General features: G+C 39.0%; 3 protein-coding genes across 3 annotated transcripts; all 3 read left to right on the top strand.

The window, feature by feature from the left end:
- Nucleotides 1–232: 232 nt before the first annotated feature.
- Nucleotides 233–2,992, top strand: LOC133648194 (protocadherin beta-16-like). The gene has a single exon (XM_062044031.1). The coding sequence runs from the start codon at nt 593–595 to the stop codon at nt 2,990–2,992; it is 2,400 nt and encodes a 799-aa protein (XP_061900015.1). The 5' UTR covers nt 233–592.
- Nucleotides 2,993–6,138: 3,146 nt separating this feature from the next.
- Nucleotides 6,139–8,540, top strand: LOC133648200 (protocadherin gamma-A11-like). Its single transcript, XM_062044036.1, has one exon. The coding sequence runs from the start codon at nt 6,156–6,158 to the stop codon at nt 8,538–8,540; it is 2,385 nt and encodes a 794-aa protein (XP_061900020.1). The 5' UTR covers nt 6,139–6,155.
- A 6,021-nt stretch (nt 8,541–14,561) lies between these two features.
- LOC133647694 (protocadherin gamma-A11-like) lies at nt 14,562–16,946 on the top strand. The gene has a single exon (XM_062043377.1). The coding sequence runs from the start codon at nt 14,562–14,564 to the stop codon at nt 16,944–16,946; it is 2,385 nt and encodes a 794-aa protein (XP_061899361.1).
- The last annotated feature ends 1,337 nt before the right edge of the window (nt 16,947–18,283 follow it).

Consider the following 18,283-nt stretch of genomic DNA (forward strand, 5'->3'; position numbering starts at 1 on the left):
ATATGTATTTCTTTTATGATCTCTTTGCCGGCTTTGAACTCATTCTGACACGTTAAGGAGGGACTGGACTCGCGTATCTCTGTCCATGGTGCTGAACTTTGTGTTGCTCTTTTTTTTTTTTTTGCTGATTACGTTTTTTCACCCAACTTCTCTATTGGAAAATACATTTTTGATCAACCGAGACTTTGCAATAATGATGCAGTCGATTAGATTATTTCAAGTGTATACATGTTGTTTTTGTTTGATGTTATTAAGTTTAAAATTGCTGTAAAAACTGCACATTTTCAGAAATGAACAGTCATACAATATGTATGTACTACTGATGTCAATTCGTGACATTTTATGGATAATATTTTCACAGACAACTAGATGTAATGTCAGAAATTAGACTCTAGGGGTCAGTATGCACTCATGAACGAAATGTTAATTCCCCACCCATTTATAACAACACACGTACCCGATTTTAGTGTACGTGGATCCGACCAAGACGGATGTTAACATGACGGCAATGTAAAAAACGTTGAATATTTGGGAAGATTATAACCATTTTGTTTTAAATTTGGAATTGTTTTCTCCTTACATTTATATTACAATGGAGAACAAAAGATGGAAACCACATTGCTACTGCCTCGCCTTTCTTTTCTTTTTCCTCCACACCATCAATGGAGACGTGAGCTACTCTATCCCAGAGGAGATGAAACGTGGATCTGTCATTGGAAATATCGCCAAGGATTTGGGACTTGATTTGGGCCAGTTATCTGCTCGTGAAGCACGCATTAACCCCGGGGGTAACAACGTTCAGCACTGCGGCATCAAACTCAACACTGGTGACTTGATTGTTCAGGAGAGGATTGACAGAGAAGGGCTTTGTGGCAAAAAGGTTTCATGTGTTCTTAAACAAGAACTTGTGCTAGAAAATCCATTAGAGCTGCACCAAATTAATATTCGTGTTGTAGATATTAATGATAATTCACCACAGTTCAAAGAGGATTCACTTAATTTTGAAATCCGAGAATCAGCAGACAAAGGAGAACGTTTTCTTCTCGGGGAAGCACATGATGGAGACATTGGTGAAAATGCTGTTCAAAGCTACACTTTGCAGCAGAATGATCATTTCAAATTAAATGTAAACACTAAACCAGGTGGACGGAAGTACTGTGAATTGGTCTTAGACAAAGAATTAGATAGAGAAGATGAAAAAGACATCATGCTCTCTCTGACTGCATATGATGGCGGCTCTCCTCAGAGATCAGGTACAGTAGTCATACATGTCACTGTGCTGGATGCTAATGATAATGTACCAGTGTTTAGTCAGACAGTCTATAAAGCCAGTCTGCCTGAAAACTCTCCTCTCGATACATTGGTGATCACAGTGAGTGCAAGTGATGCAGATGAAGGATTAAATAGTGAAATTACATATGCATTTGATCATGTTTCTGATGATAATATTAATGTATTTACATTGCATCCCAAAACTGGAGATGTGAGAGTGGCTGGTGTTGTTGATTATGAGAAAATGTCATCATATGAAATGCAAATAAGCGCTAAAGATGGTCTTGGATTAGTGTCTTATTCAACATTAATTGTAGATCTTACTGATGTAAATGATAATACTCCTGTTATACAACTGAAGTCACCGTCAATTGCAGTGCAAGAAGATGTGTCACCTGGTACAGAGGTGGGCATCATTAATGTTCAGGACAGAGACTCTGAGAAGAACGGACAGGTCCGCTGCTCCCTTCAACAAAATGTCCCCTTTAAGTTAGTTCCTTCTATTAAAAACTATTATTCTCTGGTGACTACTGGACAACTGGACCGTGAACTAGTGTCTGATTACAACATTACAATCAGTGCCACTGACGAGGGCTCTCCTCCTCTGTCCTCCTCTAAAAGTCTTCACTTATCTGTAGCAGACATCAACGACAACCCACCTGTGTTTGAGGAACAGTCCTACAGTGCATATGTGAGTGAAAATAACAAAGCTGGCTCCACTTTATGTTCTGTTAGTGCTCGAGACCCCGACTGGAGACAGAACGGCACTGTCATGTATTCTCTGTTAGCTGCTGAGGTGAACGGTGCCCCGGTGTCCTCCTATGTATCTGTTAACGGAGACACAGGTGTGATTCACGCTGTCAGGTCATTTGATTATGAACACTTGAGGAGTTTTAAAGTCCACGTCATGGCCAGAGACAACGGTTCTCCTCCGCTGAGCAGCAACGTGAGCGTCAGTGTGTTCATATCGGATGTGAATGACAACTCTCCTCAGATACTGTACCCCTCCCCAGAGGGTAACTCCTTCATGACAGAGCTGGTCCCCAAAGCTGCACACGGAGGCTCTGTGGTGTCCAAAGTGATAGCGGTGGACGCAGACTCCGGACAGAATGCCTGGCTGTCCTATCATATAGTCAAGTCCACTGATCCAGGACTTTTCACCATTGGTCTCCACAGCGGAGAGATCAGGACCCAGCGGGACATTTCTGAGTCTGACAGCATGAAACAGAACCTGATTGTGGCAGTGAAAGATAACGGACAGCCCCCTCTCTCTGCCACCTGCTCCATGTATTTACTTATTTCTGATAACTTGGCTGAGGTGCCAGAACTGAAGGACATTTCTTACGAGGAGAAGAATTCCAAACTGACGTCTTATCTGATCATCGCGCTGGTGTCTGTGTCCACCTTCTTTCTGACCTTCATCATCATCGTCCTGGGTGTGAGGTTTTGTCGCAGGAGAAAGCCCAGACTGTTGTTTGATGGAGCAGTTGCCATCCCCAGCGCGTATCTGCCTCCTAATTACGCAGATGTTGACGGCACAGGAACTTTACGCAGCACCTACAACTATGACGCCTACTTGACAACAGGTTCTAGAACCAGTGACTTTAAGTTTGTGTCTTCTTACAATGACAACACACTGCCTGCTGACCAGACTCTGAGGAAAAGTCCTTCTGACTTTGATGAGATGTTTGGAGATACTCAAGCTTCCCCCGAGGTATGAATACAAGTCATATGTTTTACTTGCTCATCAAATGAATTGTTTTGAAATGCATACACTTATATAGTACATGTTGTTTGGGGTCTATGGTGAGACATGTGGATCAACTGGTTGCTGTCCATATACATGAGTATAACCTGATGTTATTGTCTTTTCCTTGAATTAAGATATGGCATTAGTTTCACAACATGTATTGTTCTCAAAGATAATGTTGTTTTACACATTAATAGTAACAACACCTTCCTTTTATTCACATAAACATTTGTTTGTTATGACTGGATACCATGCACCCATAACTCAACAGTCAATAACTTACTGTAAGTGAAAATGCACAATTTGCATGTAGTCTTGTGAAAACCCTGGTTGGATCTACAACCTAATGAATTTAGTTGGCCGTGTTTTTATTCGTGTCTGTCTTTGTGAAGATCTGTGTAGTTTGTTGATGAAAATATTGTAAAGGGTATTAAGGTTTTTTTTTATGATAGAGACATGTTTTTATTGCCTATTTATACACAATTTACTTTGAAGGTTACACAGACAGTGGCTTGAAAAAGTATGCATAACTTTTGAACCTTCCCACATGTTGCCACATTTTGTAACATTACGACAATTAACTTAAAGTTGTTTTTTGTGTGATTTTATGTGAAAGACCAAGATAAACTTGTAGACAATTTTGAGGTTCTAGGTAAATAATACCTCATATTCAGTTTATTTTACAAATGAAACACTGAAGTGTTCTACAATGTTATCCCTGATAGGCCAGATGTGTTCCTTGGACCTCATGATTCTGTTAGCCACCCAATATTCTTTGATTGATTGGTTGAAACATTTATTAGTAGATTGCACAGTTCAGTACATATTCCGTACGATTGACCACTAAATGGTAACACCCCAATCAGTTTTTCAACTTGTTTAAGTCGGGGTCCACCTAAATCAATTTATGGTACAAATATATACTATCAGCATAATACAGTCATCACACAAGTTAATCATCAGAGTATATACATTGAATTATTTACATTAATTACAATCCGGGGGCTGGGATGAGGAGGGTTTGGTTGATCTCAGCACTTCAGTCATCAACAATTGCATCATCAGAGAAATAGGCATTGAAACAGTGTAGGACTGACTTGGTAGGATATGTACAACAAGCGGTGAACATAGTGAGTTCAGATTGCACAAGAACAAGTATATACAAGTATATACATTAGAAATACATTTGATTATTTACATTTGGTTATTTACAATCCGGGGAGGTGGGATGTGGTGGGGGGAGGGTGTTAGTCAAGGGTTGAAGTTGCCTGGAGGTGTTCTTTTAGTGCGGTTTTGAAGGAGGATAGAGATGCACTTTCTTTTACACCTGTTGGGAGTGCATTCCATATTGATGTGGCATAGAAGGAGAATGAGTTAACACCTTTGTTAGATCGGAATCTGGGTTTAACGTGGTTAGTGGAGCTCCCCCTGGTGTTGTGGTTATGGCGGTCATTTACGTTAAGGAAGTAAATTGACATGTATTTCGGTATCAGGGAGGTGTATCAGGTCTCTTGTCAAATACCTGAGCCTGTCATAAAACAGCTGTATTTATATTGATATCATCACGCAAGTGGACTCTATTCAGTTATTTGGTCAATATTCAATGATCCAGCAATCTGCTGCTGAAGTTAATTGGTTGCACTCAAAATAAAGTGGGATGAAACATTTTACACACCCAACTCTTCTCTCTTTTTTTTTGTAAATAAAAATAAAAGAGTAATAATACATGTCTTTTTTTACCTTCTCAATTGTGTACCATTATATGTTGGTCTTTAGCATACAATCCCAATAAAATATATCTGTTTGTAGTCGTACTTTGACAAAATGGCGAAGTTTAAGATGTTAAATGTTTTTTTTCTAAGCCAATCATTGTTTGCACTTTTTGTGAAGTTTAGTATCATTGTGATTGCTGTGGTAAAAAGCTTCATACGACTGTCTTTCTGAAAGATATTTAACCCTTTGGGTTGATCTTGGCATTGCATGTGGCTCTGATAGGCAGTATTTCAAATAAGTCATTTTATCATGTTTACCAGCACCAAAAATATGAGTCAGTGCTATCATGTGTCATGATGCTTCTTTGTAACATATATTAGAAATGCAGAATAATTAGGTTTCATACTAAAATGTTTAAATAATGTTTTTGTTTGTTTTGGTTTTTTTTAGGTTTTAAACACCTTTAACAGGTGTTTGGATACATATATTTACAATATTGTATAATTCCCATATGCTTTTGAGTTCGCTTTTGTATCCACTTTGTTTTAACGTTATTTATAAGTGACTATCCTATATAGATCACAAAATCATAATAAAAAAAAACAGGAATTTCACCTCTGAGTTCATGAACAATGTAAATGTTTGCTGAGTAATTCAAAACTGTGCCTGTATTGTATAATTTTTCGATTGCTTAAAAAAATATAAATTAAATGGTATTGTATTAATTGATTATTTAAAACCTCAGTATACATGCAAATCTAATGTATACGAATAATTACTTTTATTTTTTTATTATCATCAAACAAATATACTCAATGTTTTATTCTACTGTATTGAAATTGTGCTGGTTGGCTTATGCCATTTAATTCATACCCTGAACAAAACATATCATTTTTATTGTACATATTTGTGCTGCATTTGTTGTTGATATATTGCAGATACAGTCCACATCTAGTCGATGGCTATTTATTTTATTCTAAAAGTTTTGTAAAAGTATCCCACTGGTGCAGATGATCACAAATATGATTCATATAGGTATATGTGTGGTTTGAAATGTAGATGAAAATGCGCATGTTTTTTTATTCATTGCTGCGTCCCTTTACGCTCGGGAATATGTATTATGTCTCTTAGTTTATATGAAGCTTACAATAGATGCTGTTACAGGAATTGAATTCCTTTTTTTTATTATTCAAACAATATTTGGTGCAAGAAATGTTTGTTTAAAAGTGTTGCTTGAGTTTGTTAGGTAACTACAAGAAATGGTAGATACATCAATTCATACTCACGATGGCGCAATAGACCAGTTTTCAAATGAATGAACGCCCTTTTTCTTTCATTGAGGACTAACGTTGTGGTCTGATGTCAGTGATGTTGTAGACCACATTGTATTATTCTACAGCGTGTTAGGAAGGCGTCCATCATGGATTTTAAACCATCTTTGTTTCACTGGCGCACCTTTTATTTTCTCCTCTTTTTGTTGCATTCTGCATATGGAGACGTGAGCTTTTCCTTTCCCGAGGAGATGAAACGAGGATCTGTTATTGGGAATTTAGCCAAGGATCTGGGACTGGAGACGAGCGCACTGTCTGCAAGAAAAGCCCGCATTGACGCCGAGGAGAGCAACAAACGTTATTGTGATCTAAACATGAAAAGCGGAGAGCTGATTGTCGCCGACAGGATTGACCGAGAGGATCTTTGTGGAGACAAGCCTTCATGTGTCCTAAAACATGAGGTCGTGCTGGAGAATCCTCTGGAGCTTCATAGAATTAATCTGCATATTCAAGATGTTAATGATAATGCACCAATGTTTAAAGACAACACAATTAATTTGGAGATAAGTGAATCAGCCATCAAAGGAGCTCGTTTTGTGATAGAAGAAGGGCACGATGCAGATATAGGACAAAATTCAGTTCAACAATATAACCTTCGAAAAAATGATAATTTCGTTCTTGCTGTCAGTGGTAACACAATAGAATTAGTTCTTGATAAAGAACTTGACCGTGAAAAAGAAAATGAGATGAATTTGCTTCTCACAGCTTTAGATGGCGGCTCTCCTCAGAGATCAGGTACAGTAGTCATACACGTCACTGTGCTGGATGCTAATGATAATGTACCAGTGTTCAGCCAAGCTGTTTATAAAGCCAGTCTGCCTGAAAACTCTCCTCCTGATACAATAGTGATTAATGTCAGTGCTACTGATGCTGATGAAGGAGTGAATGGAGAAGTCAGTTATGATTTTGGACATGTTTCAGAAGATGTGGAGAAGTTATTCAATATAGATCGAAAAATGGGTGCAATAGGAGTCATCGGAACTGTTGATTATGAATTTAGAACATCTTATGAAATACGTGTGAAAGCCAAAGATGGATTAGGACTGTCCTCGTATGCAAAAGTCATTATTTTAATTACTGATGTAAATGACAACGCTCCTGTGATTAGTTTAAAGTCACTGTCTAATCCAGTACCAGAGAATGTGTCACCTGGTACAGAGGTGGGCATCATTAATGTTCAGGACAGAGACTCTGAGAAGAACGGACAAGTCCGCTGCTCCATTCAAGAAAATGTCCCCTTTAAGTTAGTTCCTTCTATTAAAAACTATTATTCTCTGGTGACTACTGGACAACTGGACCGTGAACTAGCGTCTGATTACAACATTACAATCAGTGCCACTGACGAGGGCTCTCCTCCTCTGTCCTCCTCTAAAAGTCTTCACTTATCTGTAGCAGACATCAACGACAACCCACCTGTGTTTGAGGAACAGTCCTACAGTGCATATGTGAGTGAAAATAACAAAGCTGGCTCCACTTTATGTTCTGTTAGTGCTCGAGACCCCGACTGGAGACAGAACGGTACCGTGATTTATTCATTGTTGGCTGCTGAGGTGAACGGTGCCCCGGTGTCCTCCTATGTGTCTGTTAACGGAGACACAGGTGTGATCCACGCTGTCAGGTCATTTGATTACGAACACTTGAGGAGTTTTAAAGTCCACGTCATGGCCAGAGACAACGGTTCTCCTCCGCTGAGCAGCAACGTGAGCGTCAGTGTGTTCATATCGGATGTGAATGACAACTCTCCTCAGATACTGTACCCCTCCCCAGAGGGTAACTCCTTCATGACAGAGCTGGTCCCCAAAGCTGCACACGGAGGCTCTGTGGTGTCCAAAGTGATAGCGGTGGACGCAGACTCTGGACAGAATGCCTGGCTGTCCTATCATATAGTCAAGTCCACTGATCCGGGACTTTTCACCATTGGTCTCCACAGTGGAGAGATCAGGACCCAGCGGGACATTTCTGAATCTGACAGCATGAAACAGAACCTGATTGTGGCAGTGAAAGATAACGGACAGCCCCCTCTCTCTGCCACCTGCTCCATGTATTTACTTATTTCTGATAACTTGGCTGAGGTGCCAGAACTGAAGGACATTTCTTATGAGGAGAAGAATTCCAAACTGACGTCTTATCTGATCATCGCGCTGGTGTCTGTGTCCACCTTCTTTCTGACCTTCATCATCATCGTCCTGGGTGTGAGGTTTTGTCGCAGGAGAAAGCCCAGACTGTTGTTTGATGGAGCAGTTGCCATCCCCAGCGCGTATCTGCCTCCTAATTACGCAGATGTTGACGGCACAGGAACTTTACGCAGCACCTACAACTATGACGCCTACTTGACAACAGGTTCTAGAACCAGTGACTTCAAGTTTGTGTCTTCTTACAATGACAACACGCTGCCTGCTGACCAGACTCTGAGGAAAAGTCCTTCTGACTTTGATGAGATGTTTGGAGATACTCAAGGCTCCCCTGAGGTATGAATATGATTTATTTTTCCCAAATACATGCACTCATGCAAGCTCTTCGTGGTGTTTATTGAGGCCACTAACCGGGTGTTGTTTCAATGAAAAGGCCTATACTTATACATGGATGCTTTGTTTTGATGCCAAAATGTCTGTACTTTGTTTTAATGTATTTTGGTGCTTTGTTTTGTTGTGCCATACTTAGACATAGAATTAGAGACATACTTAGACATAGAGTAGTCAATTTATTTTGACTTATTTTACCTAAACATTTTCCTTGTCCATCTTTAGTGACACACACTTACTGATATTGTTTGGTAACTTTCATCTTTTATAAATCCCATTTTTAGTATTGATTTTAATCATAATGATTTACAAATGGAAAATATTAATGCTTTAATCAATTAATAATGATGTTAATATTCACGGCTGGATTATTTGACTATTTTTTTACAATATTATACAAAAGTTTGTAGGTTTTGGAACTCATTACAATGTAAGTATATTTTTTGCGTTGAGGGTTGGGAAATATATTCTGTCATCCTAGAATTGCATTGATGGTGTCTGTCTTTGAGAAGTGGAGTATTTAGTGTTCACTTTTATGTTTTGAATTGGATGCAATATGTTTTTTTTTTGCAAGCAAATGATCATGCAGGTGTTGGATATCATGGTTTCCGATCATTTTAATTTCAGAGAGAAATGTTGTTTTGTCCAGCCTGTGGCAAAATGCCTTTCTGGTGTCAACTCTCCATTGGCTAAAATACATACATTAAATAGTCAGCAGTAGTCCTTGATCAACAGAATATTGGACATTGTGTTACTGCAGAGTGATGGTGGCACATTGTGTGGTCTGCGTTTGTGTTTCTACGTCAACCGATACTTTTTAAAATACGAATTGTCTTTCAGTGTTGTTTTACATTCATTTAATTGACACATGCAGTTATTTCAGTCTGATTTTATGAATTCACACCTCACTTGCAGTCTGATTTTATGAATCCACACCTCACAAATATTTTCATATATGAATTTTGGTGTCAAGCCGTACTAATCGGATGGTATTTACAGTGCCTTACTACCTACCTTGACTTTGCAGAGTAAAAGCTCTCATTTGCATCTGTATACATGTTGGATGATAGTTAGAAATAAGGTGCCTTCACTCAGGGGACAAATAAAATGTGATAATTGTTTTATGTTGAAATTTGGTTGGTCAAAAAAGTTCATTGAAATTAATTGGTGATTTGTTTTAAGTAAAGGAGCTTTGCATCCATTTTTCTTCTCCACGGCTTAGTTCACACAATAGTTAAGCAGCTTGAGCGTAGCATTGAAACAAGTGAGAGTGAAGTTAGAGTTTGAGCAGAAAATGATGTATTGCTGTTCTGTTCTTGGGTGTTCCAGTCGTTCAAATATAGAGAAAGGAAATAGCTTTCGTATAGTCCCAAAAGAAGTGGCTCATAAAGGTCCTAAAGTCGGGAAAAAATGAAAGTGCGTTGAAGGAAATGGCTCTTAAAAATATCACTTTCATTATTTTGTGTAATACAATCAGACCAGGGCAGCACGGTGGTACAGGGGTTAGTGCATGTGCCTCACAATACGAAGTAGTCCTGAGTTCAATCCCGGGATCGGGAGCTTTCTGTGTGGAGTTTTTATGTTCTCCCCGTGATTGCGTGGGTTCCCTCCGGGTACTCCGGCTTCCTCCCTCCTCCAAAGACATGTACCTGGGGATAGGCCCCTCCCACCTCCAAAGACATGCACCTGGGGATAGGCCCCTCCCACCTCCAAAGACATGCACCTGGGGATAGGTTGATTGGCAACACTAAATCGGCCCTAGTGTGTGAATGTGAGTGTGAATATTGTCTGTCTATCTGTGTTGACCCTGTGATGAGGTGGCAACTTGTCCAGGGTGTACCCCACCTTCCACCCGAATGCAGCTGAGATAGGCTCCAGCACCCCCTGCGACCCCGAAAGGCACAAGCGGTAGAAAATGGATGGATGGATGGACAATCAGACCACTTGTGTCTGCAGCGAACACTTTGTAAAATATTTGTTTGAACTTTTGATTTGTGTGAGAAACATTTTGTGATGCAATCAAGTTTATTGTCTACTATATTGGTAGTGTTTGATAGCAGAATTAAAGGTAAAGAAGGGACAATAGATCGCATTAGTAATTTTGTTCATTTGTGGTTGCTGTGCCTAACTCCAACTATGAAGACCTTGTTGTAGAAATAAACTAATGTCATGTTAAGTCCTAGTAACAAGTATTGGGATAGTTGGTTGCTGTATTTTCGTTGTCGATTTTCATAACAGAAACTAAAAGCTTAGTTGTTGTCGTGCAGGAAAGACAAGTGCTTTGTTCGTTATGGATGACCACATTATAGCGTCTTTGGGGATATTTGTTTGCATCAAGAAAATAGCCTTAATAGTATTAATAAAGTAGATGAATAATTATCTTGTAGGCTCAACAGCGATAGTGCATCTTGATATCGCTAGCAACGATTGATACTGAACAACAGGGACATCTATAGCTAAATAATGAGACAAAACATGAATTTAACACCATAAAAACGAATGCAGACATGAACTGTAGATGAGACTAATATTTGTAGCAGGGAATAAACTGCAAACAAACTTATCCTTTTTCTCATTAGCGTCACTATCACAGCAGCACAGCACGTGTTATGTCAATCAAATATGTTACTTAGCGATGCACAAATAAGTCCAACTTTGTCTTTCACAATTACCCCCTTAGCAAAGCAATAGCTCAAACTCTCTCAAGATGCTCGGGTGCGCACAAATGCCCACAAATTCTTGATTGGATTGAGATGTGGCATTTAGCTTTGTTACTCTTCAACATTCAGCTTGTTGTCTTTCAAATAGTTCTGTGTAGCTTGTGCTGTTTGCTTGGAGTTGATGTCTTGCTAGAAAATACAAGGCGTAGTTCTCTTGCAGGTTAAAACAGATCACCATTCAGGGTTTGAGGATATTGTTCTACTTTATATCCCCTCTAACTTGACAAGACTTCCGGGGTCTGCTGCTGGGAATCATCCCCATATCATAATGTTGCCATTATGCTTCACGGTGAATACATTTTGTTTATTTTAATGCATAAAAGTGTTGTTGTCTTATCAAGCAAAAAACAATACAAATCTTAATTTGGGCAAATTCAAAACTATATTTATTGTGAGCCTTTTTCAACAGTGGCTTTTTTTAACTCTCTAGTACAACTTTGACTTGTTGCATGTACCGTTTCTCCAATTTGGGCCCCTGGAGCTCTCAATTCCTTCATTCCTTCATTTGACTTAACTCCTTTAAAGTGATACAGATGTGTGTTAGGGGCCTCCATTTCGCTTCATTACTCAGTTTGTGAGGATGTGCAGCTCGCGGCATATTTATTAAAATGTATTTTATATCTTATGCATTTAAGTGAACTACATGGGTGCCTGTCGTGAGTTGGAACAGGGTTGTTGTATGGTTGGGGGGGGTTTCAATTCAAAGGGCCCACAGCCCGCTAGGGCCCACACTGCCACACACACAGGCAATGAATGGTGTAAAAGGGTCCACACCGATATTCTTTCAGGGGGCCCACAAATCCTAGCAACTGCCCTGGTTGAAAGTCTTGTAGACATCCCCCGTCCTAAATTGTCATTTTACCTTTTTTATAGGATGCTTGAAGTGTTATTTTGTCTTCTAGTTGCAATTGTATGAATACTAATGAACCAGAGACTCATGGACCTCCAACACACAGGTGTTACTATATCACAATGTCTTGACACACATTAGAGCCTATTCCACGAACAAGTCCAGGACCTTTGAGTTCCTGTAGAAGTGTGTGGTTTGTGTTTCCACAGCATTTCAAAGTCCAGCGTACTTTATACAACTCCGGCTGATGACTTATCGAGGAGTGGTTTAGTATATTCCTATACTGATACCATGTAAATAAACAGACAATATTAGGTCAGACGTATTTTACTAAAAAAGTAAGTAAATGAAATAAAAAGCAATAACATACAAAACGATATGATTAAAAATTTAAAAAAAAGTGTACTGAATTGTTCATAAAAATCCAGGCTTTATGTTCGCAACAGTCGTAAAGTTATCTTGTCAGTAAATAATGAGTTCATGGGAGTCAGGCGATTCTTTTTGGTCCAATTCATCTGTAAATAATAATATACACAAATAAATGTCCGTGTTTATCTCACGCCGACAACACAAACACATCGGCTTTAGCGTAGCATGTTTGCATTAGTATTCTGTTCACTCAGGTTGAGGCTAATACACAAATGGAGGGTCTACTTTTACAAATTGTGATAAAGTAAATAGTTAATATTTAATGTAATTTACTCTTCTTTCCACTCGTATACTGCCTCTTTTATTTCGCATTTCTCCAACGAAGTCTCAGAGGAGTAAGCAGCTGAGGTCGTTACTTCGAGTCTGGCTTTTATACTTCAAACGTGTCCGTAAATACTAAAAGAGTCTGTCCACTTCTCGTAGCTTCGCACATCGAAAGGGAGTTTGTAAAAAACTATAAATAACAATAAACTGCTTATAGTTTAAAGCCTACAGCTGAGTAAAAACACTGCGATATAGTTACACTGATCAGCGTTCTTCAGCACAAATATGCCCCACTAAAGTTCCTGCAATTTGAACGTTCCTTTTGTTCTTCTTTCTTTTTGTTTTCGAGTTTGTTGTTATAGAAACACACAAGAAATGGGAAATAAACAAGTCGTCTAGCATTATGTAAATGGCGGTCCTGTGTTAGAAAAATAAGTTTTAGGAACACCATAACTGTGTTCAACCAATCAGCGTTTGGAAGCACAGCCCAACCTCGATAAGGTTCCATGAGGAACTTACAAAAGTACCACCGAGCTGGCAGGAACTCCAAAAAAGTTCCTCAATAACTAAATGTACACATGCATAGTTTTTGGTGGAAACACAGGGGGAACAATAATTACTAGGTTAAATGGGAAATATTCTGTAAAAGTTCCTGCGGTGGAAAGGGGCCTAATGACTCTATAGTCTACCCAGGTGATCTCATTTAACTAATTGTGCACTGCAGGTATCAACTCAAATGGATCTCAGCTGAATTAGTCAGTTAAAAGAGCTGTTTATTGTTTTATAAGAGCACTTATGAATATGTTTTAAATTAATTTCCACTATTTTTTAAATGTTTACCTTAAACATGACAGCACATTTTCCCCTCATTTTTTTCAGAAAAGCCTAATTGAATTGATCATTATGTCATGAATAGCAACAAAAAGGTGAAACAACCAAGCGGGGTGAATACTTTTGAAATCAAGGCACTAGGACTTGGACCTCTGGAGTTGTTTTAATTAAAAGTGCAAAGGATTACTGATCAATTCAAGAATGTGATTGAACTATAAAACTAATATTTCAAATGCTAAAAAAAAACATAGTTGAGTTTTGTAAAGGCAGAACAGTACTAAAGTGTGATGACTTCTTCAATAAATATTTTAAAATATCCTCTCTGCTTCTGTATTGGAAGTGAGCTTAGTGGCTGCATATTTATAGTTACTACACTTCAACACTTTTGGTTTATTCGCTGACTGCATATTTTTTTTTTAATTGAACACATTCCACGGCTGTTTCATTTATAAAACAAGTGTTGTGAAAGTATTCCTAAAATTGTTTTTAAAGCACTACTGATTTTATGAACTATTACGAGGATATATTGCAGCTTAATATAAGAAAAATAAACATATTTTTTAAACAGATTATTGGAATCCCTGAATCCATTCAACCGGGAAAATAGAATCTGGAAGAAACTTTACCTTTTATAATAGATGATTCTGTAATTTATTGGAATAATTGTAATCATATTCAGTGCGAAAAAGTAGTTTGTTTTATAAATAGGCTCCAATAATTGTTTCATACATCCAACTATGCTCACGGGGGCGCAATAGACCAGTTTTCAAATGAACGAACGCCCTTTTTCTTTCATTGAGGACTAACGTTGTGGTCTGATGTCAGTGATGTTGTAGACCACATTGTATTATTCTACAGCGTGTTAGGGAGGCGTCCATCATGGATTTTAAACCATCTTTGTTTCACTGGCGCACCTTTTATTTTCTCCTCTTTTTGTTGCATTCTGCATATGGAGACGTGAGCTTTTCCTTTCCTGAGGAGATGAAACGAGGATCTGTTATTGGGAATTTAGCCAAGGATCTGGGACTGGAGACGAGCGCACTGTCTGCAAGAAAAGCCCGCATTGACGCCGAGGGGAGCAACAAACGTTATTGTGATCTAAACATGAAAAGCGGAGAGCTGATTGTCGCCGACAGGATTGACCGAGAGGATCTTTGTGGAGACAAGCCTTCATGTGTCCTAAAACATGAGGTCGTGCTGGAGAATCCTCTGGAGCTTCATAGAATTAATCTGCATATTCAAGATGTTAATGATAACTCGCCAATGTTTGATGATGACTTGATTAATTTAGAGATACATGAGTTAGCCGACAAAGGAGCTCGTTTTGTGATAGAAGAGGGGCACGATGCAGATATAGGACAAAATTCAGTACAACAATATATGCTGAGAAAAAATGATAATTTCGTTCTTTCTGTCAGTGGTAACACAATAGAATTAGTTCTTGATAAAGAACTTGACCGTGAAAAACAAAATGAGATGAATTTGCTTCTCACAGCTTTAGATGGCGGCTCTCCTCAGAGATCAGGTACAGTAGTCATACACGTCACTGTGCTGGATGCTAATGATAATGTACCAGTGTTCAGCCAAGCTGTTTATAAAGCCAGTCTGCCTGAAAACTCTCCTCCTGATACAATAGTGATTAATGTTAGTGCTACTGATGCTGATGAAGGAGTGAATGGAGAAGTCAGTTATGATTTTGGTCATGTTACGGAGGATCTGAAAACAATATTCAGTATTGATCGCAAAGAGGGGGCTATAAGAGTAATTGGAAATGTTGATTATGAATCTAGAACATCTTATGAAATACGTGTGAAAGCTAAAGATGGTCTAGGATTGTCATCTAATGCCAAGGTGATCATTTCTATCACTGATGTAAATGACAACGCTCCTGTGATAAGTTTAAAGTCACTGTCTAATGCAGTACCAGAGAATGTGTCATCTGGTACAGAGGTGGGCATCATTAATGTTCAGGACAGAGACTCGGAGAACAACGGACAGGTCCGCTGCTCCATTTTAGAAAATGTCCCCTTTAAGTTAGTTCCTTCTATTAAAAACTATTATTCTCTGGTGACTACTGGACAACTGGACCGTGAACTAGTGTCTGATTACAACATTACAATCAGTGCCACTGACGAGGGCTCTCCTCCTCTGTCCTCCTCTAAAAGTCTTCACTTATCTGTAGCAGACATCAACGACAACCCACCTGTGTTTGAGGAACAGTCCTACAGTGCATATGTGAGTGAAAATAACAAAGCTGGCTCCACTTTATGTTCCGTTAGTGCTCGAGACCCCGACTGGAGACAGAACGGTACCGTGATTTATTCTCTGTTAGCCGCTGAGGTGAACGGTGCCCCGGTGTCCTCCTATGTGTCTGTTAACGGAGACACAGGTGTGATCCACGCTGTCAGGTCGTTTGATTACGAACACCTGAGGAGTTTTAAAGTCCACGTCATGGCCAGAGACAACGGTTCTCCTCCGCTGAGCAGCAACGTGAGCGTCAGTGTGTTCATATCGGATGTGAATGACAACTCTCCTCAGATACTGTACCCCTCCCCAGAGGGTAACTCCTTCATGACAGAGCTGGTCCCCAAAGCTGCACACGGAGGTGCTGTGGTGTCCAAAGTGATAGCGGTGGACGCAGATTCTGGACAGAATGCCTGGCTGTCCTATCATATAGTCAAGTCCACTGATCCAGGACTTTTCACCATTGGTCTCCACAGTGGAGAGATCAGGACCCAGCGGGACATTTCTGAATCTGACAGCATGAAACAGAACCTGATTGTGGCAGTGAAAGATAACGGACAGCCCCCTCTCTCTGCCACCTGCTCCATGTATTTACTTATTTCTGACAACTTGGCTGAGGTACCAGAACTGAAGGACATTTCTTATGAGGAGAAGAATTCCAAACTGACGTCTTACCTGATCATCGCGCTGGTGTCGGTGTCCACCTTCTTTCTGACCTTCATCATCATCGTCCTGGGTGTGAGGTTTTGTCGCAGGAGAAAGCCCAGACTGTTGTTTGATGGAGCAGTTGCCATCCCCAGCGCGTATCTGCCTCCTAATTACGCAGATGTTGACGGCACAGGAACTTTACGCAGCACCTACAACTATGACGCCTACTTGACAACAGGTTCTAGAACCAGTGACTTTAAGTTTGTGTCTTCTTACAATGACAACACGCTGCCTGCTGACCAGACTCTGAGGAAAAGTCCTTCTGACTTTGATGAGATGTTTGGAGATACTCAAGGCTCCCCTGAGGTATGAATATTATTTATTTTTCCCAAATACATGCAAGCTCTTTGTGGTGTTTATTGAGGCCACTAACCGGGTGTTGTTTCAATGAATAGGCCTATACTTATACATAGATGCTTTGTTTTGATGCCAAAATGTCTGTATTTTGTTTTAATGTATTTTGGTGCTTTGTTTTGTTGTGCCATACTTATACATAGAATTAGAGACATACTTAGACATAGAGTAGTCAATTTATTTTGACTTATTTTACCTAAACATTTTCATTGTCTATCTTTAGTGACACACACTTACTGATATTGTTTTGTAACTTCCGTCTTTTATACATCCCATTTTTACTATTGGTTTTAATCATAATGATTTACAAATGGAAAATATACATGCTTTAATCAATTAATAATTATGTTACTATTCACGGCTGGATTATTTGACTAATTTTTACAATATTATAGGTTTTGGAACTCATTGCAATATATTATTTGCTTTGGGTGTTGGGAAATATATTATGTCATCCTAGAATTGCATTGATGGTGTCTGTCTTTGAGAAGTGGAGTATTTAGTGTTCACTTTTATGTTTTGAATTGGATGCAATATGGTTTTTTTTTGCAAGCAAATGATCATGCAGGTATTGGATATCATGGTTTCCGATCATTTTAATTTCGGAGAGAAATGTTGCTGTTTTGTACAGCCTGTGGCCAAATGCCTTTCTGGTGTCAACTCTCCATTGGCTAAAATACATTCTGTTTTGGATGTCACATGAATAGTCAGCAGCAGTCCTTGATCAACAGAATCTTGGACATTGTGTTACTGCAGAGTGATGGTGAAACATTGTGTGGTCTGGGTTTGTGTTTCTACGTCAACCGATACTTTTTAAAAGAAGAATTGTCTTTCAGTGTTGTTTTACATTCATTTCACTGACACATGCAGTGATTTCAGTCTGATTTTACGAATTCACACCTCACAAAAATTTTCATATATGAAGTTTTGGTGTCAAGCAGTACTAATCGGATGGTATTTACAGTGCCTTACTACCTACCTCGACTTTGCAGAGTAAAAGCTCTCATTTGCATCTGTATACATGTTGGATGACAGTTAGAAATAAGGTGCCTTCACTCAGGGGACAAATAAAATGTGATAATTGTTTTATGTTGAAATGTGGTTGGTCAAAAAACTTCATTGAAATTAATTGGTGATTTGTTTTAAGTAAAGGAGTTTTGCATCCATTTTTCTTCTCCACGGCTTAGTTCACACAATAGTTAAGCAGCTTGAGCGTAGCATTAAAACAAGTGAGAGTGAAGTTAGAGTTTGAGCAGAAAATGATGTATTGCTGTTCTGCTCTTAAGTGTTCCAGT

The sequence above is a fragment of the Entelurus aequoreus genome, linkage group LG04, assembly GCF_033978785.1.
Source record: "Entelurus aequoreus isolate RoL-2023_Sb linkage group LG04, RoL_Eaeq_v1.1, whole genome shotgun sequence".
Taxonomy (NCBI): domain Eukaryota; kingdom Metazoa; phylum Chordata; class Actinopteri; order Syngnathiformes; family Syngnathidae; genus Entelurus; species Entelurus aequoreus.

Coding starts and splice junctions, on each gene's coding strand:
- LOC133648194 (XM_062044031.1), top strand. CDS start 593: ATGGAGAACAAAAGATGGAAACCACATTGCTACTGCCTCGCCTTTCTT.
- LOC133648200 (XM_062044036.1), top strand. CDS start 6,156: ATGGATTTTAAACCATCTTTGTTTCACTGGCGCACCTTTTATTTTCTC.
- LOC133647694 (XM_062043377.1), top strand. CDS start 14,562: ATGGATTTTAAACCATCTTTGTTTCACTGGCGCACCTTTTATTTTCTC.